This window comes from Mchenga conophoros, linkage group LG3 (genome assembly GCF_057382185.1).
Source record: "Mchenga conophoros isolate Kocher_MC1m ecotype Shallow Benthic linkage group LG3, M_conophoros_male_GT1.1, whole genome shotgun sequence".
Classification (NCBI taxonomy): Eukaryota; Metazoa; Chordata; class Actinopteri; order Cichliformes; family Cichlidae; genus Mchenga; species Mchenga conophoros.
The window spans coordinates 66,259,448-66,283,912 of NC_140528.1; the positions used below are offsets into that span (position 1 = coordinate 66,259,448).

The 24,465-nt window shown below is 42.9% G+C and overlaps 1 protein-coding gene across 2 annotated transcripts in view; it reads left to right on the top strand.

Moving 5' to 3' along the window:
• The window catches only part of stim2b (stromal interaction molecule 2b), a 57,432-nt gene extending 33,588 nt beyond the window's left edge, over nt 1–23,844 (top strand). For both annotated transcript variants that reach the window (XM_085266815.1, XM_085266814.1), the window contains exons 3-12: nt 9,382–9,493; nt 11,685–11,796; nt 14,034–14,149; nt 14,268–14,445; nt 15,424–15,601; nt 16,262–16,423; nt 17,960–18,060; nt 18,763–19,001; nt 19,101–19,290; nt 21,507–23,844. In XM_085266815.1, the coding sequence (XP_085122941.1) occupies nt 9,382–9,493; nt 11,685–11,796; nt 14,034–14,149; nt 14,268–14,445; nt 15,424–15,601; nt 16,262–16,423; nt 17,960–18,060; nt 18,763–19,001; nt 19,101–19,290; nt 21,507–22,113 (1,995 nt within the window). In that variant the 3' untranslated portion in view covers nt 22,114–23,844. The remainder of the gene's footprint in view (nt 1–9,381; nt 9,494–11,684; nt 11,797–14,033; nt 14,150–14,267; nt 14,446–15,423; nt 15,602–16,261; nt 16,424–17,959; nt 18,061–18,762; nt 19,002–19,100; nt 19,291–21,506) is intronic.
• The last annotated feature ends 621 nt before the right edge of the window (nt 23,845–24,465 follow it).

Genomic DNA, 24,465 nt, shown 5'->3' on the forward strand with positions numbered 1-24,465 from the left:
AAACAAAAAAAAAAAAGGCTTGGGCTGCTCTGAAAGTTCACTTTAAGAGAGGAGAGTCATAAATAATTGTCACAGGAGGGTGAAAATTTACCAGGATTCAATGCAACTTTATTTATATAGCACCAAATCTACTGTCGCCTCAAGGTGCTCAAGGTAAAGACTCCACAATAATAGAGAGAGAATCCCACCAATCAAAGCGTTTATATCATCATCACGTTTGAAGTTGTTTCATATATAATATATTTATAATCTGCACTCCCTTAATGTGGGTCTCCAATCATCCATCAGGTTTTTCTTTCCTCCCTCTCTCGTTATCCTAAATATATACCGTTAATATATATATAGAAACCCACAAGTGTCACAGTAATATTTTTTTACAGTCTTCTAAAAGCATTTGAAATTTGACGAGGAATCCAGCCCAGTTAAACATAATCCCGTCTCTTATTACGCTGCGAGTCTGGGTCTTGTCGGGTGGTTTTGAGTGACGTTTCGGGGTCTGTTTCTGAGATCAGTCACCGGGGACGGCAGGTGCACGTCTTTGCCTTCAGGGTGCTGAGCTGTGTGCTGCTCGACTGCCAAAGGAACGTTCGACTGGATCATGTTGCATCACTTGAAATCACATGGACACAACCCAGATCACAGCAAGGGGCGATGCGGTGGTGCTACTGTGTGCGTACTTTATTAGTTCCTAACAGGCCGTGCATTATAACTTAGCGGCAAAATTAGGCTTGCCTGTGAGAAGCCTGTACCAAAATAAGCGTACATTATACAGTGGGGCAAAAAAGTATTTAGTCAGCCACCGATTGTGCAAGTTCCCCCACTTAAAATGATGACAGAGGTCAGTAATTTGCACCAGAGGTACACTGCAACTGTGAGAGACAGAATGTGAAAAAAAAATCCATGAATCCACATGGTAGGATTTGTAAAGAATTTATTCGTAAATTAGGGTGGAAAATAAGTATTTGGTCACCTCAAACAAGGAAAATCTCTGGCTCTCACAGACCTGTAACGTCTTCTGTAAGAAGCTTTTCAGTCCCCCACTCGTTACCTGTATGAATGGCACCTGTTTGAACTCATCATCTGTATAAAAGACACCTGTCCACAGCCTCAAACAGTCAGACTCCAAACTCCGCCATGGCCAAGACCAAAGAGCTTTGGAAGGACACCAGGAAAAGTATTGTAGACCTGCACCAGACTGGGAAGAGTGAATCTACAATAGGCAAGCAGCTTGGTGTGAAAAAATCAACTGTGGGAGCAATCATCAGAAAATGGAAGACATACAAGACCACTGATAATCTCCCTCGATCTGGGGCTCCACGCAAGATCTCATCCCGTGGGGTCAAAATGATCATGAGAACGGTGAGCAAAGATCCCAGAACCACACGGGGGGACCTGGTGAATGACCTGCAGAGAGCTGGGACCAAAGTAACAAAGGTCACCATCAGTAACACACTACAACGGCAGGGAATCAAATCCCGCAGTGCCAGACGTGTTCCGCTGCTGAAGCCAGTGCATGTCCAGGCCCGTCTGAAGTTTGCCAGAGAGCACATGGATGATACAGCAGAGGATTGGGAGAATGTCATGTGGTCAGATGAAACCAAAGTAGAACTTTTTGGTATAAACTCAACTCGTCGTGTTTGGAGGAAGAAGAATACTGAGTTGCATCCCAAGAACACCATACCTACTGTGAAGCATGGGGGTGGAAACATCATGCTATGGGGCTGTTTTTCTGCCAAGGGGACAGGACGACTGATCCGTGTTAAGGACAGAATGAATGGGGCCATGTATCGTGAGATTTTGAGCCAAAACCTCCTTCCATCAGTGAGAACTTTGAAGATGAAACGAGGCTGGGTCTTCCAACATGACAATGATCCAAAACACACCGCCCGGGCAACAAAGGAGTGGCTCCGTAAGAAGCATTTGAAAGTCCTGGAGTGGCCTAGCCAGTCTCCAGACCTCAACCCCATAGAAAATCTGTGGCGGGAGTTGAAAGTCCGTGCTGCTCGGCGACAGCCCCAAAACATCACTGCTCTCGAGAAGATCTGCATGGAGGAATGGGCCAAAATACCAGCTACTGTGTGTGCAAACCTGGTAAAGACCTATAGTAAATGTTTGCCAACAAAGGTTATGTTACAAAGTATTGAGTTGTATTTTTGTTATTGACCAAATACTTATTTTCCACCCTGATTTACGAATAAATTCTTTACAAATCCTACCATGTGGATTCATGGATTTTTTTTTCACATTCTGTCTCTCACAGTTGAAGTGTACCTCTGGTGCAAATTACTGACCTCTGTCATCATTTTAAGTGGGAGAACTTGCACAATCGGTGGCTGACTAAATACTTTTTTGCCCCACTGTATATTTATTATTTGTGATGAGGCTGCTATGATGAGAAGAAACTTGAGGAGGAGCCTCATGGAGCATGGAGGGTATGGTATATCTATAAAAAGAAGCTTCTTGAAGGTTTGTTGACTTGTCTGGGAATGCCTTAGAGGGAACATTCAAATGAGATTTTAGTCACAAGTCCAAGCTTTGAAAGAGGACAGAGTTTGTGCATTAAGGTGTTAGCTGCAGTGCAGCAATTTACATGTATCCCTTCTAATTATCTCTTGGTACTACAACATTGCCAGAAGTGTCAGTACTGCGTCAGCAACTGCAAAGTGATTGCACACTCTTTGTCTTTCTTTATAATCGGGCTGGTTTATTTATTTTGACCTGAATCAGGCTGGCAGTTTCCCCTTACGTCTGAGAGCTATGCTAAGCAAAGCTAATCAGTGCTGGTTCTAGCTGCATGTTTAATATGTAAATACAATAAAAGGTAATGTTCGTGCTGATCTCTCTTTAAGCAGTTAAGCATATTTGTTCCTAAGATACTTCCTTCTTCTACTTACTTTCCCTAAGATAAGATATCTCCCCTTGCAGGCAAACTCAATTTTAGATCTCCACATGTTAGCTACTGCATTGATGAAGCGCACAGTAACAGCACAATTACTCAAGCATGTTTTCGATGGTGGGACGAATCGCAGAACCAGGACAAAACCATGGAATAAATAGAAAAGATGTACACAGCCACCTAATGTCATTTACTGGTTTCTGTTTCCCAGTCTTCCCCTTTGATGCTAACATTGAGCCTAGCATTAGCATTTTGGGTGCTACTGCCTTGGTTTCTTGGTTGTTTAAACTAATGTTACAGAGAACAAGAATATTAATTAAAGCATCAAAGGTCAAAATAAGTAAAACCACAAGGAGAAATGTGTCATCTGTGGATGTGGATGTAGCAGTGCTAAAACTATGCTAAAACACATTTTTATCAGCTGTTAATGTTATATGTGTTGTAGCATTGTTTGATGTTAATAGCTCTCTATGTGTGGTCAGAGGCTCAACAAGTTGTAAATGCTGGCAAATAGCAGCGGTTAGTGAGTCAGTCACAGTTAAATGCTGCTTTCACCATTTCCGCCACTCTCTATTTGAGATAACCCCATGATATTCATGCTGTGTAAGCAAACAGTCCACTAAATCAAAGTGTAATAATAGGAGTAGAGAAATTGAGACACAGTGACTTTTTCTGAACGTTTATTTAAGAAAGGCTCTTGTCACACAGGCTTAGAAATTAATTCATGACTCCATGGCAACCGCCAACTGCTAGGGAAAAATGTGTATTCCCTGATCCGGCAGCAGTTCCTAGGTGAAAGGAGGAATATGGTGTTACACCGGAAAACTCTTTCAGGTTGTTTTGGTCGTTAGCAGATTGCTGCATTTGCCTGAGTGGAAACAAAACCATGAGTTCAACACAGTCTGGAAACACAGACGTTTTCCTTTAGAGTAAATGCTGCGACTTTTGAAACTTCCTGATTGCAGCGTTAAGGCTCAGCAAGTGGTTGCCGAGCGTTTGCAGACAAGTTGGAGTCTTCAATGCGAAGTGTGGGAGACTGTAGAAATTTGCTAGCAACCAACTAGAATCACAACAATCACGGGGAGCACTCTCTTTGTGACTGAGTTCACATGGTGACAACCAGCAACTTCCACCAATTGCTCACCAACCGGTGGGCTGCATCAGGAACAGCATCCAGTTTAAAGAAAATAAAAATAAATAATAATAATAAAATCCGCTAACTCAAACTACCTCCTGTGGTGACTCCTTGTGAATACGGATGCATTAGCCTGGTGATCGATGGAGATATTGCCATTGAGGGGCAAATGGTTCTAAAGTTAGGGGCATTAATGGAAGAAAAAATTCTTGGCAGCAGAAAGTAGTATGATGTCATAGAAAATGTCCTGCTGGATGTTGGATGGGGGGGTCAGTACACAGAAGGTGTGGTTTGTCCTCTTGGTACCAGTGAGGCGAGACAAAAACCATTGTCTGAATCTCACATAAAGAAAGTTGGAAGAATAAAGGCATTATCTTGTGAAAGGCCTTCTGATCTCCCAAAGTAAGGTTTTATTTTTGCTGTCGAACTGATGTGAACGGAAAAAAAACCTGCTGCTAACGACAGAACAGAAAGTTCAGACCTCGGCTGTTCTAAGAATAACTTGATAAAACCCGAAGAGCACGTGACATGAGTACAATGTTACGCAAAACGACACCCACTTTGATCTTGAGCGAAGTAACAAGCCTGACTGCACAAAAAAAAGGGATGAAAACGATTTTTTATCATGAGAGCTACAGTTTCACAAAAGTCTGCCCAGCTGTCATGTGAGATAAATCAGGTGTACCTCCTGGTAGTTCACGTTATAATGAATTGCAGCCAAGTGCACCTCACCTTTTGTTCCAAATCTGCGACATATTAATAATAATTAATCAACTTAATTATCCTCCTTTTGCAGACTCACAAACTAATGACTTTCATTAACGCTGAGGTATGCTGTTGATTAAAAATATCATCACTCCGGGTTATGGTGATAGATAAGTGATGGGTGTAATAACTTCCAGTAATATTAGATAAGCTGATGAGGACAGATGGATTGATACAGTAGATATTTGGGGGGGTGAATAGAGTCTAGACTGTTTAGAGAAAGCAGAGACTCATGGGAAGTATGTCGCCAACTCCCCCCAATCTGGAATCTGATATGAAGAAATCTGTCTTTGTTTGCTGTGTGCGTGTCTGCCTCGCTCTGAACATGTGCCACTCTCTGTCTGTGTATGTAGACGTGTTGTCGTATTTTCAGGACCGAGGCTGTCTATCCCTGGAAACATAAAGGACGTTTAATCACTTTGCAGAAATGTATTCTGCAAGCTACACACTGTGTCTGTAACTATCACAGCTATCGGGCTATCTTAACTGTTAACCACAGAAGCCACAAAGACCTATCATTGCATTCATGCCTCTTAGCTTACTTTATATGGTCCCATAAAGCAAAGGCAAAGCTGCCTTTCAACATATGCAAAGAGGCCCTGCTAGTCTGCCTGCAATTAGTTTCATGCTGCAGCAGTGCAACCAATTGCTGTTGCTTTTAATATAACACTCGAGCAGCTATTTGTCTTATACAGTTGTTCATTTACTAGTGCTAATGTGTTACTTGTAGCATGTGTATTTTCTGCTTGTTGTTGAGCAAATGTGGCCATTAGGATATCTCTCAAGGTCTGCAACAGAAAGAATGTCTTCATATTCGCCGTCCTTTGTCTTTTCTTATGTGGTGAAATGTCCTTGAAGTTCACATCTTTGCCAGCACCACTTCATATTTTTCTTTTCATAAAGTGAGCATTAAAAGGCTTTTCGAGACACTAATTTAGAGTAGCGTTGCACACATTGCGGTCCCTCCAGTGACTCAGCAGGCCGTCAGTTCCTTCAGCTGGTGCCCAGTGTTACGTCAGTAAGAAGACAAATTTGCATTTCTATTGTGAAAGAAGAACATGGCAAATGTTCTCAGAGGATTTTTGTTCTCAACTGATGCAGTGAAACTGCCTTTCAGAACCAAATTCGAATCCTTTGATACGTGCAGACACAGGCAGCAACACGTGGACTACCAAGATTTTAGGTACAGTGTAAACTGTAGTTTGTAGATTTGTTACTCTTAAAATGAAATTCCACTGATTATAATTTGAATAGTCTGTGCTGTTCCATGATTCTTTCATTAATGAAACCAAATAATTGGACTGGATTCCGAAAGCTTTCCATCTCTTTTTAGATCACCCGATAATTCAGTTTCTGACGAAATACATGCAGAACTAACGACACATCAACCGGGTGCATCTGCACTTTGTAATAAGCCTAAACACATAGGAAGGAAATTTACCTAAAACTGACTTGTCCTACTGGACCTCAGTTCAGTGTTCGATTATTATTACAGAGATTATTATTACAGAGAGGATGCTGTAGGTATTAAAGGTACTGCAGTGCAGTGGTTTGAATCATATCTATCTAATAGACTTGATTTTGTTCATATAAACACACTAAGGTTAATTATGGAGTTCCACACGGTTCTATGCTAGGGCCACTTCTGTTTGCATTACATACGCTTCCCTTGTGCAGAATCATTCAAATACCCAGTTTCATCTATTCAAACCAGATGACACACACCAATTAGTTAGTCTGCAGGAATGTCTTAGACATAAAGACCTGAATGACCTCTAATTTTCTGCTTCTAAAGATTAGCGGTAATAAAAGCCAAGGGAGGTCAACAGTGATCACTGACTGTTTTAGGAGCTTTTTGAGATTAAATAGAAGAAAATACATAACATTAAACATGTTAACAACACAAAAGCCATATTAAACGCAGACTACTTTAGGCCCGGAAGTAGGATTCGTCACATCATCACTTAACGACCGGATAACTCGAAAACGAAGCAACACAGGATTTTCAAATTGGTACAATACAGGTGCAGTTATTACTGGTGACCTCAAGGTCAAGTTCAGATTTCAGCAAAACGTGGTGGCCATGTTCCCCTGCTCAGCTGTAAGAACTACAGCCAGGGACCCTGATTCGTGTCTCGATTAATGCGCTGAGTCACACACCAGGTTTGTGTGTGAAGGTCGGATCAAGCTTCTGAATAAACACACAGCTGACGCACTTTAATCTCACATATATTGACACAGTCAAACGCAGGAAGAGGCCATAAACATGAACATTTTATGGCCTCTGTTTCTTTTTTATTTTTTAAGTTACATGTCTACATTATCACCCTCTCTGTATCATGTCTTGTTTCTCTGTTTTTCATGCCAGTTATCCATTGTGTGTTAAGAGATGTATGACTTTGTGTTGACAAAAGAAGCGATTCGGTCACTTTACTCAAGTTAGTGGATTCGAATATATGAGCGTACATAGATACGAACCGTGCAGAAGGCTTTCAGAGAAGACTTAAAAATGATCTTTCTCCTGTGACAGCAGGAATGCTGGGAACATTTGTAGCAGACAGCCTCTCAACAACAGACAGCTTTTATGTATTCAATGTCAAACTCACGGCGCTCCTTCAGACTCTCTCAGCACGCTACAGAGATGCGTGAAAGTGCCAGTTGATTTTCGCGATAGATTCCCGTGTGCGCCTATACGTCTGTGTCACACGTGCACATCGTTCAAGATGTGTCATTAAATGCTTTTAGGACTTCTTCAAAGGAACGCGCAGTCGAGCGGTAATGACAACAGCTGTCTTGGTGCGAGCACACGATATTTTTTCTAGTTGTTTTAGAGACTGGGTGTGCTGTTTTATCCTTATCAAGTCAGATGTGAAGCTCATTGATTCATAATTGTGTGAAATGTCAAAACACCCTCGGCTGCTGCTCAAACATTCAGTCCTACGTGATTAGAAGTACCATTGTCTGCTGCTGCTGCTGGTGGGGCAGTTTTGTGCTTCTTGCTCCGTCGTCAGGACGCTCTGAACCTGCGGTTCATTTTATTTACCTCAGACATGTACAGACAGTTTTTCTAGAATTGCGAACAGTATATTGAGCTCCCTGCAGATTACACCTAAGCTGAAAACTCAGGAACTTTTAATTCTACAGCTCGGGCATCTTTACTATTAATTGCATAAGCTTCTCTTTATCTGTCCCTTAACTGCAGTTAACTGCATCGAGGTGCAGACGTGTCTGTTCCTGCTGTTCTTAATCTAAACTTGATTGCATGCGTAAACAAAAAGGGTGTTTTTGCTTAACATACCTGCATAAAGTTAGATGCTTCTTTTATTAATTTTTAGATTTGAATAGAACCAGTAGCTTATGTTTTTATTATGTTGGGAAATAAAGAGTTAGGTGGGGATTGCAGGATTACTTTGATATTTGGTCATACTTTGCATCACATTAAGGCTTCCTAGGACAAATATTTGTACATGGAAAGGTACATGAATAATAACATGTCATTCATGCATTGCTCAGGTCGATTTTTTGTCTTTTCAGAAACAGATTAAAAGGGACAAATCATGGCGAAATATAAACTAGAAAGAAAACCAAGTGTGTGTGTTCATTTGAAGAAAACTGGTTAGTGATTTTTCCGTTCAGGACATTTTCAGAGACTGTTTTTATTAGGTCAAAGCACTTATTAAATACTTATTATACATTCATTATTATAAACAGACCTTTTCTGTGACTTGTTTCCAACTTTTTTGATGCAAAACAGGCGATACACAAAAGACGGTGGACAAAAGAAGTGCACAGTCCTTCTGTTCCGTTACAAGATTTTAGGTGTTTGTCACATACAGATAGCTTGTAAATGTGTTGTTGTGGTTCTTGATATTGCCTTAAATCTATCAAAACAACTCTACACCTTATTCAAATGAGTCTAGGAAACACTCACAGCAATTTTTAGACGTCACGTTTGCAGGTAAGCATGATGCAATAGGACCGAGCTTTGCTGTGTGATATAAAAGGCTAATTACCTATCAGAAACAACGAGGTTTGAATTAGATGGCAGATCAGGTTTTACATCAATGCCAAGGCCACACACACATACAAATATTGTTCCAAGATGAGTGCTTTGAGGTGTTTTGTAGTCAGCCATGATCCTTGTTGATGCCACCGGTGTTCTGGCAATTCTTTGTGGGTTTGTTTGCTACAGCTCATACTCCACAGGGGCATTTTTTAGTTTTAGTCTACCAAAGGAGGACAGCTGGAAGCTGAAAGCACACACACAGGTGGAAGTGGCGCCTCTGCCATGGGTCTGTTTCTCCTTTCAAAGTCCTTAAAAGGAAGAAAGCTGAGCAAAAACAAAGTGTGTGTGTGTGTGTGATCCAAATCCAGACTTTTAGGCAAAGCCAACTCTCTGCGGCTCCCTCTGTCAAAACCACACATGGACATACAAAGACAAGCACAGCCATCTGCATCCCCCCTGGAGATCTTAGTGAAAAACACTTGTTTTAAAATGTTCTCTGCAAAAAACCTACAAATACATCCATCAGGATGATTCTGAAAATCTGTTGAAACTCACTTGTCTTTCTCTCTCTTTTCCTAGTTCATAATAGAAGATATGAAGCAGCAGCAAACCAACAAACACAGCAACCTGCACCGTGAAGACCAGCACATCACTGTGGAGGAGCTGTGGAGGGGCTGGAAAACCTCTGAAGGTAAAAAGCAAGCAGGTCGACTGAATTAATGTCATTAAAAACACAAAAATCTGCATAACTGTCCCGCATGAGATGGTTGGTACTTTGACACATGCTTGCTATAAGTGATACCTGTACTATAATTATAGTGGAGATAACAGGGAGTGAGCAGTTAAACAAGGAAGCACTTAAAAAAACAAACAACCTATTTATCGGGAAGACGATATATACCAGTTTCCTGCAGGGAAACAGGAAGACAGCCGGGGGGGGCAATCCCTAAACAAGTGTCTGTTTTTATAGCACTCAACAGTAGTCGTGCATGTTCACTCCTGGAGCTTCCTGTTTCAGAAATTCATTTAAATTCAATTCAGTTTAATGATATAGTGCCAAATCACAACAACAGAGAAAGCCCTAACAATCACATGACAACTGAGCAACATTTGGCGACAGTGGGAAGGAAAAACTCCCTTTAACAGGAAGGACTTGCTGCAGAACCAGGATCAGGGAAGGGCAGCCATCTGCCATCGTTGTGGATGAGGGGAGGGGGACAGGATAAAACACATCTATATTTATCCTTTATGTTTAATAAAAGCCTTATGCAAAGATTTTTTTAATCTCGAACCGAGTCTTGAAAAAGAAAGAAATTAAAAATATGCTGAAAGTAGATGACGGTGTACATAGGAATGAACTCCTCATCCCATGATGCATTGCAAATCGCAGATTCCACAGCAGCCTTCTTGGATTTAATCATTCTCATTTTTATGTATTGTATAATAACAGTTTTGAATACATGCTGTAGTTTGTGACGTCTGAAGTTTCAAGCTCACTAAGCAATCTGATGCTTGTGGGTTTAGTCGACAGTGACCTCCACCAGTTGGAGAAGTTGCTGTTTCAGTTTAGGAATGTGAGCAGTGTGGTTACGAATAAACCATGTTTTTGTTACAACATACTGTTGTTTCACAGCGTCGTAGCTAATACTCATAATCAAAACCGCTACGGAGAATGAAATGCTACTTCTACTATAGCAGCGCTGGTGCTTTATTTGGTAATATAATAATACCCAGAACCTTCTTCTTTTGAGATGACTGCGCTAAAGTCAAAAGTGACCTTAAACAACTTCATGATTCTCTGAGACGTCAGACGGACTTCTGCAAAAAGCCAGGACTGAAGGAGCGAACAAACATCTACTGACATTTACTCAAAGAAAACAAAGCGTGAGCTTTTACTCACTCTGCAGAACGTAGAGAAAGTGAAATGAGAGTTTAAGCAAATGCACTTCCATTCAAGAAACCCAGCTGAAATTCTGAGTCGTTTCAGTCATCCTTTATTTGTAATATTGTAATTATCAGGTTCTCAGGGGCAGTAGAAAAAAGTAACGATTTGCCTGATGAAATGTCCTTGTAAATGGCAAAGTGAAGCTGTGTTTACGCCACTGTGTCTCATCTCCTCTCTAATTCCTTTTTTATAACCCGTGACATATGTGGCTTATCTGCAACCACAGTCTGTCTTCCTCAGCTTGTTTGTGCCTGTTTGTTTATCACGCTGATGTATCTGTGCAGCTAACTGGGTTTTAGAACAAGTTCTTCACATGCACTCATGTTTGAAGCAAAAAATAAACTTCCTAGATTTATGTTGTTTGAATGCTTCATGGGTCTTGGTAAAATAAAATGTAGGTAAAGCCTGAAGCTTGGTGTCTTATCCTGAATCATTTTTCCCACCGTTACATCTCTTCATTTAGTCACCACAAACTTAGTGTGTGTCCCAACATAACTCTGGGACTGGCTGCGGCCCAGAAAGTAGAGCCTCCTCCAGTCTGCATTTTAAGGTGTCCCAGGGAAAGGACACCGAACCCTAAAAAGTGCTGTAATCGCACTTCGAGTGCTCAATAAGAGTGGAAAGCTGTGCATTATAAATGCCAGTGTGTTTACCGTAACAGCAAAATGATGCAACGGCAATTAATCTCAACCTGGTAATGAAACATATACTCATTTACCCGTCACACAGGGAGGGTTTGTGTGCAACGAGTGCTTTTAACTTTGATGCTTAAACCTGCTTAAGACTGAGAGTGCTGTCGTGCTTTGGGGAATTTTGGAGGAATGCAGAGGAGCAGATAACGAGCAGTAAATCATCTTAGTTACTGATCTGTGTGTGTGTGCTTTCAAAGATAACAAAAACATCTTCATTTTTCTCCTCCCCTCTTTGTTTTTATCAGTCCACAACTGGACCACAGAGGACACGGTGTGGTGGCTGAAGGAGTCGGTGGAGCTACCGCAGTATGAGAAGAACTTCCGGGACTTCCGGATCACGGGGAACACTTTACCTCGGTCAGTACCGCACGACGCAATCAAACGTACCAGCTCTGCTTTTTTTTCTTTTCCTGGGGCAACAACATAATGACACAACATCTGTGGGAATTTGCAGTGTGACACATGTAAATGGAGTCTTTTCTTTTGTCATTTGCTTCTATTGAACACACTGTTTGTGCTACAGCATCTGAAAGCAGCCTTAGCTTTCATTAGTCTGTTCAATGCTGCCCACTGCTGGTTGTAAAAGGCAACACAGCCAATAATAGCACAACTTAAGAGCCCTTCTTTTGCTCTTGCATGAGAAAACTTTCCAAGGCTTGTAGGTTTTTTCTTTTCCAAGACAGGTCATGAAGTCAAACATGCAGCAGTACCCAAAGATCTATGAATGCTCTTGAACTCAGAGTGATGTCCCTGACTTCTCACGATCTGCTGTGAACCTAATCGTAGGTCGGTGGCTCAGTCTTTTAAAAGCGCTCCCAGGATATTAAAAATTCCCGCACGCAGCGCAGTGAAGATGAAATTTAATGAGCGTCGACATTACAGAAAAATATTCAGATGGACTGTGACTCACTGCACTCTGTATTTACGGCATGAGTAGACTGGAGGATGGTGGGTGGCAGGTTATTGAAGAGCTTCATGTTACGCCACAGAGCTTATAGGAGCTGACTCATGAAGTGATGTCACAGCGAGAGGGGTAGGGTTTCATCAGCCTGCCATGTTGTCTGCGCCGATTAAGACGGTGGTGGCGGCGGTGGTGTGAAGAAGGCGTCCTGGGAGACGTCGGTGTAGAGAAGGATTGAACTCTTTTTCTGTCACCACGTCGAGTGTGTTTGAGCTGAGAGTGTATCACTAACTCTGTTACACTCACAGGCTGCCTAAGAGATGCAAGTCACAAACTGGTTTCAGCGTTTTGGTTGCAAACATGTTGGTTTTTATGGAGCTAATGCTAGCTAGCTTTGTTAGTAATCTATAATCCATAAACTATAAGTAACGACAAATTAAACACACCATTATACAAGTCAGATAAATGCATTAAATGTTCCACCCAAACAGCTGCCCCCTGCCTGAGCCTGCCTCTGATGGAGGTTTCCTCCTGTTAAAATGGAGTTTTTCCTCCCCACTGTCGCCAAGTGCTGTATGGGGTATCGACTCATTGTTGGGGGTTTGGTTCTAATATTGTAGGGTCTTTACCTTAGTTTAAAGCACCTTTCAGTTCAGTTGAGTTTTTCTTATTTAGCTCCACATTCATGACAACAGCTGTCTCGAAGCACTTCATATATTAAAAAGAAATCCAAACAGTCAGATGCAGCACTTGGCGACAGTGGGAAGGAAAAACTCCATTTTTACAGGAAGGAAACTCTGATACAGCAAGTATCTGCTGCCCCGGCTTCAAAAAAGAGGTGAGGGGAGGGGCCCAAAGACACACTGCGACAGAGAGAGGCAGGGTTTAATAATTACAAGACGACCTTTAAGGTAACTGTTGTTGCGAAATGGAACTGAACCCTAACAGGCACCAGTAGTACAAACACAGATGTTGATTAGCTGCACATGCCCGTGTCAGCCCACCTGTAAATCGAAGCTATTTCTAACTCCAGTATCCAGATAAATTCAAACAAAAAGTTATAGACATAAAGGGAGGAAGCTATCTATGGAGGTCAAGGCTGTCTTGTTTATCTGGCTGTAAATATGCTTTTTAACATGGGGGTCTTATGGGGAAACAAGCTGGGCTAAGTGGCCAATAGATAAACTGCAGTTTTTTGCTGTTTTCGTGTTGTGTCTTCTCGTCTAGTGTGATGTTACTTAGCTGAGTCGTTGTTAGGAGCTGCTGTTGTAATGGGTAACGTTTGTGTTGTTAGGATGAGGTCATGTGAACTCAGAGTCATTGTAGTTTGTATTGATTTTATTTCATTTTTAATGTTTCTCTTCAGCTCAGTGTGGCTTTGGCTGTTCCTGTTGTTTAAAGCTGCTTGTGTAAGGTTTAGTTTTTATGCAGAGTGTGTTTGTGTGATGTTTAAGAACTGCAATGCAAACACAACTTCACACTCATGTGAACGCCCCGGTCTCAATAAACATGTGCATCACGTGTCCCTCTGATTGTATCGTTAATGTTGTGCAGATAACAAATTGACAAAGACTAAAACAAACAGCAATTCTTGTATGATGTTTAAAATGTGTTTTTTGCCACATCTAGTTTTAGTTCACTTTGAAAACTTTGTTTAGCATTCAGTCCTGTGTTTTCTTCTCCCCCGTTTTAGAATAGCGGCAAATGAACCGTCGTTTATGTCGATGCAGCTGAAGATATTAGACCAGCGGCATAAACAAAAACTAAACCTAAAGGCGCTCGATGCAGTGCTGTTCGGCCCCCCGCTACGTAAGTATAAAGCCGCGTGTCATCACACTTCATGAATATCAGCGGAAAATGAGCTTAAAGAAAATGTATGAATGCATGAATCCATCACTCTTTCTCCTGCTCGTCCTTCCCCGCACAGGTCCGCAACATAATTGGATGAAAGACTTCGTCCTGATGGTGTCCATTGTGATTGGTGTCGGGGGCTGCTGGTTTGCTTACGTGCAGAACAAGTCCAGCAAGGTGCACATCTCACAGATGATGAAGGATCTGGAGAGCTTGCAACATGCTGAGCAAAGCTTGTTAGACCTGCAGAGTCGGTAAGAGAGGGACGTGTATTAGACTTAGATGAAACACTGATTTAATGGTCACGTGCTGCCGCTCTCCTTTCACAGAGAACAGCAGCACGGTGGTGCAGCAGTTAGCAGTGACACCGCTATGGGCTGAGGCATGTTCTTCTATCTGTCCTGGCTTTGTATCACTTAAAGACTTGTTATCACTTGTTTTCATCATGCAATGACTTCAATACAACAACGATGTCACCTTAGTTGAACACCTTAACTATACCCTTAACTAATTAAAGCCTGAACCATGAAACAATTTTCAGAAAATCAGAGAGAAACATGAAGATGTACTTAATTCTTTGTCATCTAGAGCGGGTGAAATCCAAACTTTGTTTTTAAATCATGTAAAACTTAAACCGCCTACAGCAGCTATTCCCACAGGCAAGAGTGCTACGGCCCACTTAAAAACCAGAAAACCCCACGGAGAGCAGCCAAACTTCACTCTAATCAAAATACAGAAGAAAGTGATAAGTGATTTTATTCCAAAAACATAAACAACACAGGCTCTTGGCTATAAATTCCTAATGGTACCAAGTAATAGGCAAAGTTTTTTTAAGGTCACCTGCTGCTGGGACACAAACTTCAATAGGTCCGAATAACGAGTAATATCACAAACTAACCACCTCCTGTTACCAGTTTTAATCCACTTTTTATATAAATAAATATTTTAAATATAGTGGATTTCTGTTATTACTTTGGCACACCTGCAGTACCAATGCGGTCCACCGTTGGGCTCCAGCTCACACTTTGGAATTCATTGCCCTACAGTACTTATAAAGTCCTTCTAAGCATACAAATACCCCTATTTCTTCTTCTTCAGTTGGCTGTGTTCTAACCTTCCATCCCAACCACACGAACCCTCTGCATCCCCTCCGTCACCACATCCACGACTTTCCTCTGTTCCCGTGTTCCCATGTTTCCGCCTCACCGTGTATCCTTCCCGTCCTCTTCCAGGCTCGAAAAGGCTCAAGAAGAGAACCGGACAGTTGCTGTGGAGAAGCAGAACCTCGAGCTGAAAATGAGGGATGAGATTGACGGGGCTAAGAAGGAGGCTCACAGGCTCCGAGAGCTGCGAGAGGGCGCCGAATGTGAGCTGAGCCGGCTCAAATATGCTGAGGAGGAGCTCGTACAGGTACGGCTCGTTGCCCCGGAGTCCTGCTCGCAAACAGATTTATTGTTAGTCAGAGTGAGGGAAACACAACCATAAAACTGCTCCTATTGGCTGTTGGCTACAATGTAATTTCAGATTCTATGGCGCCATAAGGAATATCCAGTGTATTCACATATACAACAGTCACATTTATTATCATTATGTAAATACTGAATTGTATATTCGATTCAGAGCATGAAATAAAGGGATAGAGGCGAAAATCTGGGACATCGCAATATGCGGATGTAAATGTATTCATTACTGTGGCGCAAACAACTTGAAATGAAAGGATTAATTTCATATTTTCCGCATTAAATTTTCATTTCTTCCATAAAACACCTACTTTGCATATCCTCGAGATTGCCTCATTTCCCCTCACATGGAAATACAGCACCGATATATCTCTCTGTAATGAGTTCTCTCCGTGCAGGCGAGCCAGGATTGGGCTCATTTACACACGGCGAACGCAGGACTTAAACAGTAAATGGAGTTCATTTGAAATTCGCTGAACGCTAACCTTCGCTTACTGATGCGTTTGATCGATATCCTGTGGGAAAGGGTGCTTTCTTGTTTGTTTGTTTGTTTTGTTTTTTGGCAGCGAATCTGATTGGCCTCTCGCGTATCGCGCTCTTCCCCGTGTAGGTACGGAAAGCTCTGAAGCGAGCGGAGAAGGAGATGCAGTCGGAGCGCTCGGTGCCCGAAGCTCTTCAGAAGTGGCTCCAGCTCACGCACGAAGTGGAAGTTCAATACTACAACATCAAGAAGCAGAGCGCCGAAAATCAGCTGTGCGTCGCCAAAGACGAGGTAACCGGCTAACTTTTGATAGGTTATTGCCAAGGCTCAAAAGATTACACGAGAAGGACACGAGGTGCTGGACAGAGAGCAGAAGCTGCTGCTGTGAGGATGTGACCACTAAGCTCTCCAAAGGTTACGTGCTGTGATTTGGCATGATATCACACATCTCATGAAGTGTTAACGTTTGGAAATTACTAAAAGATCAGCACTGGCAGAGATTTTAAAACATTAAAAGAAGGTCTTGCTGCCTGTTTGGATTACTTAAAGGAATGATGTTGGGGAGAAAAAGCCATTTATATTATGGAACTGCAAATCTGACTGAGCAGGACACACTACTACTACTACTACTAAACTACTACCATTACACCAGGGGACTTTTGTATATCTCTTTATTACAGTGGCCCTGAGAGTTCAAATAGAAAGCACCAGCAATCAGAAAAAGCTAAAGGGGAAAAAAACGTGAAAGAAAACGTGTTTTTGGGGCGACAATAACCTGACGGACCAGCTGAGGAAGTGACAAGCTAACAGTAAACAGCTAATAGCAAACATGTATCTACAGTATTATATAAATCATGTGATTGAAGCGCATGCTAGCCCACAACAACACTAATGAATCCTCTGCTTCTTTTAAGCGTGTCTCAGTGCGATATGTCACATTCTGGTTTCTGTCAGTTCTACAGCTGATCCATCAAGTCACTGTGTCCCCAGAAACGCTTGCTAGCTATTTGCTTGTGGGTTTTTTGAGCTGCAGTGCATTTGACCTCTCAGGGCCACCGTACTTCATCTCAAGCACTGAAGTCTCAGCAGTGCGTTGCATCCTAGCAGGCGCGTAACTACTCTGTGATGTTTTGCCTGGTAAATAGTGAAGAAATAGGACCAAATGATTCAGCACGTTTTTCTTTGTCACCTGCGTCTGGCAGAAGCTCATAATGGACTGGAGCTGAAGATCCTCTCCATTAGATGCAAATAGACATCAGTGAATGAGTTTACATCAGCTACATTAATCTGGCTTACAGCAGAGAAAGATTTAGTGCAGTGATCAGCCTTTTTAGGTAAAGATGCTGTGTGTTTTTTTTGTTGTTGTTTCCACTCAATTTAACAAAAACTTGGGAGGGAGTTTATGTTCTATCATATTAGCTTCTCTTAATCGGCTTCCTGCTCTTTTTTCAGCTGCTTCCTTTAGCTTGTCTCATCCTATCCCCAACATCCTCCTCTGTCACAGCATCTCTCCTTCATTACATCCAGGAATCTCTTCTGTGGTCCGTTTTTGTCCATTTTATCCACTATCCCTGCGCTGCACATGTCCAAACCATCCCAGCCTTGCTTCTTTAACTTTACCTCCTCTGACTCACTGCTAAGAACAGAATTTGATGTAAATGTCATCTTTTTTTCTTTCTCACATGTCTGGGGTGTGTATTTACATCACATGGTGTATAAAGTCCTTTGAGATGATGGTTGTTCTGAACTATCAATATTAAAAAGAAAATTCAGCTTATGTGAAGCTGAAATTCCAGCCAAAGTAACTCTATGTTTTCCCCATTTCAGGCAGAGAAAATAAAAAAGAAGAGAGGTTCTGTGTTTGGGACTCTTCACGTAGCCCACAGCTCGTCACTGGATGAGGTGGACCACAAGATACTAGAAGCAAAGTAAGAAAGACAGACTCTAATGTGCAGATTACAATAAGAAATATCACCTGATATAGATTTATAAGGAGGCATTTATAACAGAGGTGCTGCACGCTTCATGACGTGATCATAAAGGTAATTCAACAGCTAAAAGTAAACACGGGAAGAGAGGATTTGTTTCAGCCAGGTGTGATCTGGCAGTCAGGAGTACAGACAGTCGGTGAGGCTTTCCGTGCCTTTTTACACCAACGACGACTTTATCCTTGGCAGCTTTGCTTTGTGTGGGGATTAAATACTTTTGTTTGAGCCATCAGAGCGCTCAATGCATTTAAGAAAAACAGCTCTACAGTGTCGAGTTCTTGCCTGCTTGTGTGTTTTTTGCTCGTTTTGTCTTTTTTACCACATAAAGCTTTTACGTTCATGGGTCGATAAACACAATGAGATGTATTTAATATATTCAGAGCTCTTGGAGAAGCTAGGTAGCGCCACTGAGGTAAACAATTCATCTGTGTTCAAAAGAGGAAGATCAAGCGTGAGAACAGAGCGAAAGTGTTAGACACAAGTTTAAATCCGTAAACCCTGATGGATCAAAGCAAAGTTGGCATCTTACTGAGTCTGACTGGGGAATGTTGATCGGTAATCTGAAGCAGAATAAGCTCAGTGTTTGCATGCTTTTCTAATTTAACTGAGTCTGATTTATTCATTCGTTCGTCTTCATATTAGGAAAGCCCTGTCGGAGGTAACGGCGTGCCTGAGGGAGCGGCTCCACCGCTGGCAGCAGATCGAGAAGCTCTGCGGCTTCCCTGTGGTCAATAATTCGGGTCTGCCGAGCCTGACCGCCAGCCTTTACTCAGACCACAGCTGGGTGGTGATGCCGCGAGTCTCGGTTCCGCCCTACCCCATCGCGGGAGGAGTGGACGACCTGGACGAGGACACGCCTCCCATCATTCCACAGTTCACAGGTGAGCGAGGCGGCAGAGCGCGCCGACGCTTTGTAGCCGCAAAAGTGGCACGGCATAAATATTGACGTCTCCGTTTGCCTCTCCTCGTTCGTCCTCCAGGGACTACGTTGATTCGGCCCGCACTGACACGCAACAGCAGCATGTGCCGTTCCCGCCGGAGCCTGCTGAGCTCCCCGCAGTCCTCGCTGATGTCTGCAGACCCAGACCTGCTGTCCATGGCGAGCTCGTCCCTCTCCTATCGCCCCGAGGCGGACGACGACGTTATCATGTTCAACTCTGAGCGAAGGGGGTATGTGTGGCGATGTGTTTGTGTGTGTGTAGTTTTTAGTTTGCAAAAGGACTCAAAAGAGAAACATTTTACAAACTTTCTTCATTCATTTTTAGCTCCTAAGAATAGGATTTCACGCGCTAAAGTTTCAAATACATACATTTCCTTCTGCTGTTAGTTGCCGTAGCACCTCTTTTCCGACCTCTGTTCAGCACCTCATTAAAATACCCCAGCTGCCCTGATCAGTCAGCGGGTCTAGCAAAATCTAGTTTGGTTATGTAACAACATCACAGCATTCAGCCCTTTGTTTGAACCACGGACAGACCAAGAGCAAAGGAGCGGCTCGGCCTCGCTGAAGTTTTCAGTGAAACTCGAGACATTTTCAGGATTATTTGTCTGTCAGCAAAATAACTCAGAACCTGTCCAGCTGCATTTAGAGAGACTTGATGGTAGAGGCTGAGCCTGACTGAAGGAAGAATACTTTACAGGAGTTTTAAACTTCTGTGTCAAATCTACGCTGTAGTTAGGTCGTAACCTAACACCTCTCACGTCCACCTGTTCAGTACTTGAGATTCCTCCTGTGGACTTTTGGCTGCTTTTGACCGGAGCGTTTGAATTTATCAGTGAGAGAATAACAATCATCACATTAATATAAGGAAAAACAATCATACTGTCAAATATAAAGACTCTCATATATTTGCTGAAACTATAGGAATGTACCAAAGAGGTAAACTTGAGGGTCAAGCATGAATGCTGGCAACAGTGTCGGCTACTTTCCTTCAGTTAGCCTCCACAAAGATTCACCACAGAAGTCAAAATGAGCCGTCAAACGTCGGTGGGATACAGAAAAGTTTGTTTGAACTGCAGATTATGTCCATAGACCTGGAAATGCTGAAATTGCTATTTTTTTGGTTCCAAATAGTGTTTAAAGTCTTAAAAGTTGCTGTTATTGTTTGTTTTGTTTTATAATTCAGAGCTCTCCCGTGGATATACAAGCCACATTAGCTGTGCAACATGCGAGCACCAGTGATTTTAGTAATGGATTTGGAGGGCAGCCAGAAGCACAACATTTGCTCTGTGTTCTCTGAGGCGGATACAGAGTTAGCAGTAGGGGCTCCAAAGAGCAAGTAACTGTGGCAGACTGTGAGGTACCGCCTTGTTTTATTTTATCAGGGCGTGCATGCTAGGTGCATGTGCTACGTAGTGATGCCGGTAGGTCACAGGACAAAAGCCTGGACTTCAAAATAAAGTGTTACAGGGAGTTCAAGTTCTATGTTTCCTGTGAGAGAGAATAAATCCCAGATGAGGACTGTGGAATTGTAACATCAAGGAAAGGAAATAATACACCAACATGTGATATCCCAGCAGACATTTCTACGCTGAATAACCGTCCTCAACATTTAGTTACGGCTGAAAAATGGTTCCAAAAGTTGAACTTGTGTCACAGACGTGGAGTCGAGGTACGTCTTAAACGGTGGCTGGACATCCCAGATAGAGACGGGCTGTGTTCAATAAATATTTTCTCTTATCTCTAACTGATAAAAGAATTAATAAAAAATAACAAGAAGGAAAAAAGTCACAACTCTTTAGTGACTCACTCTGACATTGTGGGTGCAGCATCTCTGTACAACCTCTTTCCCAGTAACACCAACTCGGCTCACCTGACTTGTCTTTTAGGGGTTTCCATTAGGTGGTAGTAGCTGGGAGCCAATAATCTGATTTATATTTCTCACTTTGTCAGAGACAGTTTGTAAGAGACCCGACCTTCACTCTGCACTCAAACAACGTCGACATCCGTCTGCGGTTCGGTTCTTGGGGTCTGAAACCCCCGACACCACCTGCTGTGGTGGTGACGGGGAGTTTCTATCATGTGCTGGGATGTTCACTTTAAATCTGGCAATAAATATTTGTCATTAGGAAAATGCAAAAATGCAAATAAAAGCGTCTGATCCAGGATCACAGAATGTTCTCAGGAGCGCCTTTCCTCAGATGATTTTAGCATCGCTGGAAGACGAGAGAGTGGATATTTAAGGCGATTCAGTGCCGTGTCGTCCGGTCGTAGAGCAGAGACAAAGACAATGAGTCCATCAGGTGATCAGGCAGCAGAGAGGGGAAGTGACTGAACATGGATGCAGGCGCATTTAGAGAAAGGCTAACTTTAAAATAGCACACATAGAAGATGTTTTTCAGTGTTGTTTATCAGTCTGTGACCAGCCTTGTCTGCTCTCCTTTAATAGGGAGGCGTCTCAGGAGGGCAGCTCCGACACAGACTCTCTGAGCTCAGTGGGCCGCAAGTCGCTGCACAACCCCTGCTCAGCGGCCTCGGAGATCCCCTACCGCAAGATCTCCCGCGAGGAGCTGCTGCTGTTCACCCAGACCGCAGAGCGCCCTGCATCCACCACCTCCACCACCCACACCAGCAGCAGCAGCAGCAGTCTCAGGGACACGCCTCCTCCTCTGCCTCCCACCACACCTTCAGGCCCGCCCTCCACCTCACCTTCCCCGGCCTTGGAGCACCATCAGTTTGCACAAAGAGGCTCGCCCGACCTCACCCGCATCGTACCCGAGTCCCAGAGCGGACCTCTGGGGAACGTCACCTCTCCGACGGGCAAGGGCATGTACAACGGCATCCTGGAGAAGTCCTACAGCTTCGGCCAGCTGCCGGCAAGCATGCTGCCTAATGTGGGGCGCCACCCGTCTCTTACCTCCCTGGACTCGGAGGGCCGGAGTCTGGGAAGGGATTACAAGCTCCAGAGCACGTCCTCCCAGGACTCCTGCGACAACGGAGAGAAAATCAGGCGCACGTCCTCTAAAATCAAAAACATATTTAAAAAGAAAAAATAAAACTTGAGTGTGTCTGTGTGTGTGTGAGTGAGAGAGAAAATCAAATCTTAAAAAGTTGTTTTAGCCCTAATATTAAAACAATGGACGTCACTGTAAGCTAAAACATTTCATTTTCTCTCTTAAGTTCTTCTTTTCGTCATCAAAGATGGAATGTAGCTCAGCCTGGATGCCTTTAAACGCCTCCCCAGGCTGATAGCCTTATTTTTCAACAATGCTTTTTTATTTAGTCACTCACAGGGAAACCTGCAAAAGGTCAAGTCAGCGAAAAGGTCAAAGGTCATACTTGTTCACTGTCTTCTCTTAATTTTATCCCGAGTTTGAACCAAAAAGCCACTCATGTCAAAGGATGTAAAAGGTGCAGTCTGTGTATGTTTAGTGTTTCACTGTCGACATTGAGCACAGAGGGAGAGAGAAGGGAGGGGGGGCTCGCTGTTCCTACCGGGACGCTCGCTTTCAGTGGCGACAGCGGCACACGAGCAAAGCCCGGAAAAAACAAAAGGTTGTGCAAACCATATTTCGTCCGATTCCTTTCTCACGCGCCCCGACTTACTTCTTTCCGATCAAATGATGAAATTGCATCTTGCAAAGTGTTCGAATCCTAAACGTGTACTTGACTAATTTCCTTTGATGGGGGGAAAAAACAAAAAAAATCCTGCTAAAAGTTTGTTGCACTACTGCTTTCCTGCTGTTCTTGGAAACAGCCGCTGCTCGCGGAGGACATTTGGAAATCGACACAGAGATGAGAAGAATGCACGGGCAGCTGCACTGAGGATGCAAGCGCATAATGCCAGAGCCAAAATTATGTGATCGGTCCCAGTGCCACTGTTTATGCTCGTCTCCGTATATAAATATATATATATCCGTACTTTGTTTTCACTTTATTATGTTCTTACAAATGTTTTTAAGTGGATTAACGGTGGCGATGATTTGATCTTAATGAATATGCAGACTTAACTCACACCAGTCACTTTCCCTGTACTCTAGCCTCCCCGTTATTACTTGATTACCTGCTTCCTGTAGCCATAAATAAACGTTAAACGTACATTTCTGTTTCCAAACTTCTAGATTTTTGGTCAGATTGGCTTTAAACATTCATGCTGTATTTAAAGATGCACAAGACAGTCGCTATCAGCGTTCACAGACACTACACAGCGATGATCATCTGTTCAGGAGAACAAAAACAACGATAAAATAAGAGACTTTCTGATCTGGATCTGATCAGTACACCAGTCCCCGCCTCTCTCTCCCCACTACCCCCAACCGCCACCACCACACACTAAGCTCGAAGGTGACCCACGCAATACGGTCCCGCTCCTCACCTCTGGGCCCGCAACCGAGCGCACTGATGTCAAAGAGCTCCTGCTTCACACTGTGATTTCTGGCTTCTTCCCCTTCATCCCGGACCTGGCTGTCACTGCTGCAACTCCACTCGACCGGGCGCGTGCCTGCAAACGTGATGGGGTGGGTGTGGAGGAGGGCGATGCCACGCATGAGGTTGCGTCTCGAGTGTCAGCACGGCACAGTGAAGCGAGTGTTTTTAAATAAATATATGTTTGGAAGCTTGTGGACGAGGCAGCACACGATGAAGGAAGACAGGCCTGCGAGACGAGGAGGACACGAATGTTTACGAGACATTAGTTGTTTTTTTTTTTGTTTTTTTGGAGAACATTTTCTGTGTGAATATTTGTATACGGTAGAAGAATTAATAAATAAATAAAAAAAATGGAGGCATCGGAGATGTTTCAGTGTCATGTTTGCAGCAGCGTTTCATGTCTCCCCTCACCCCCAATCGGACGTGGCAGATGGCTGCCCCTCCTTGTGCCTGGTTCTGCCAGAGGTTCCTTCCTGTTAAAAGGGAGTTTTTCTTTCCCACTGTCGCCAAAGTGCTTCCTCGTCTGATTGTAGTTGTAGGTTTTTTAATCTTACAATATACTGTTTTGAATTGGTGTTATATACATAAAACTTAACTGAGTCACACAAACACAGGAGAAAACCTAAAAATCCTACGCTGTCACTATAAATAATGGAGGTTTAAAGCTCCTGTTTTAAAAACAAGAGCAGATGGAACGAGCAGGCAGTGTTGCTGCTACCTGATCGAAGCACCTGGAGCTCAACAAGTAAGATTCTCACTTTCCATAATGATGGCTTTTGAGTTTTGAAATCATTTAATACAGATGATGAAGGTCAGGAAGGATGGCATCAGAGTTATTATAAGGCTGGGAATGTTTTTCTTGATCAGCTGATGGTTGAAATGATCAATTATCACCCCTCAGAAATCTTTGCTGAACTAAATCGCACCAGCATTTTGAAAGTCTTCAGCATAGATCTAAACCCACCCAGCTGAGCTAAAGG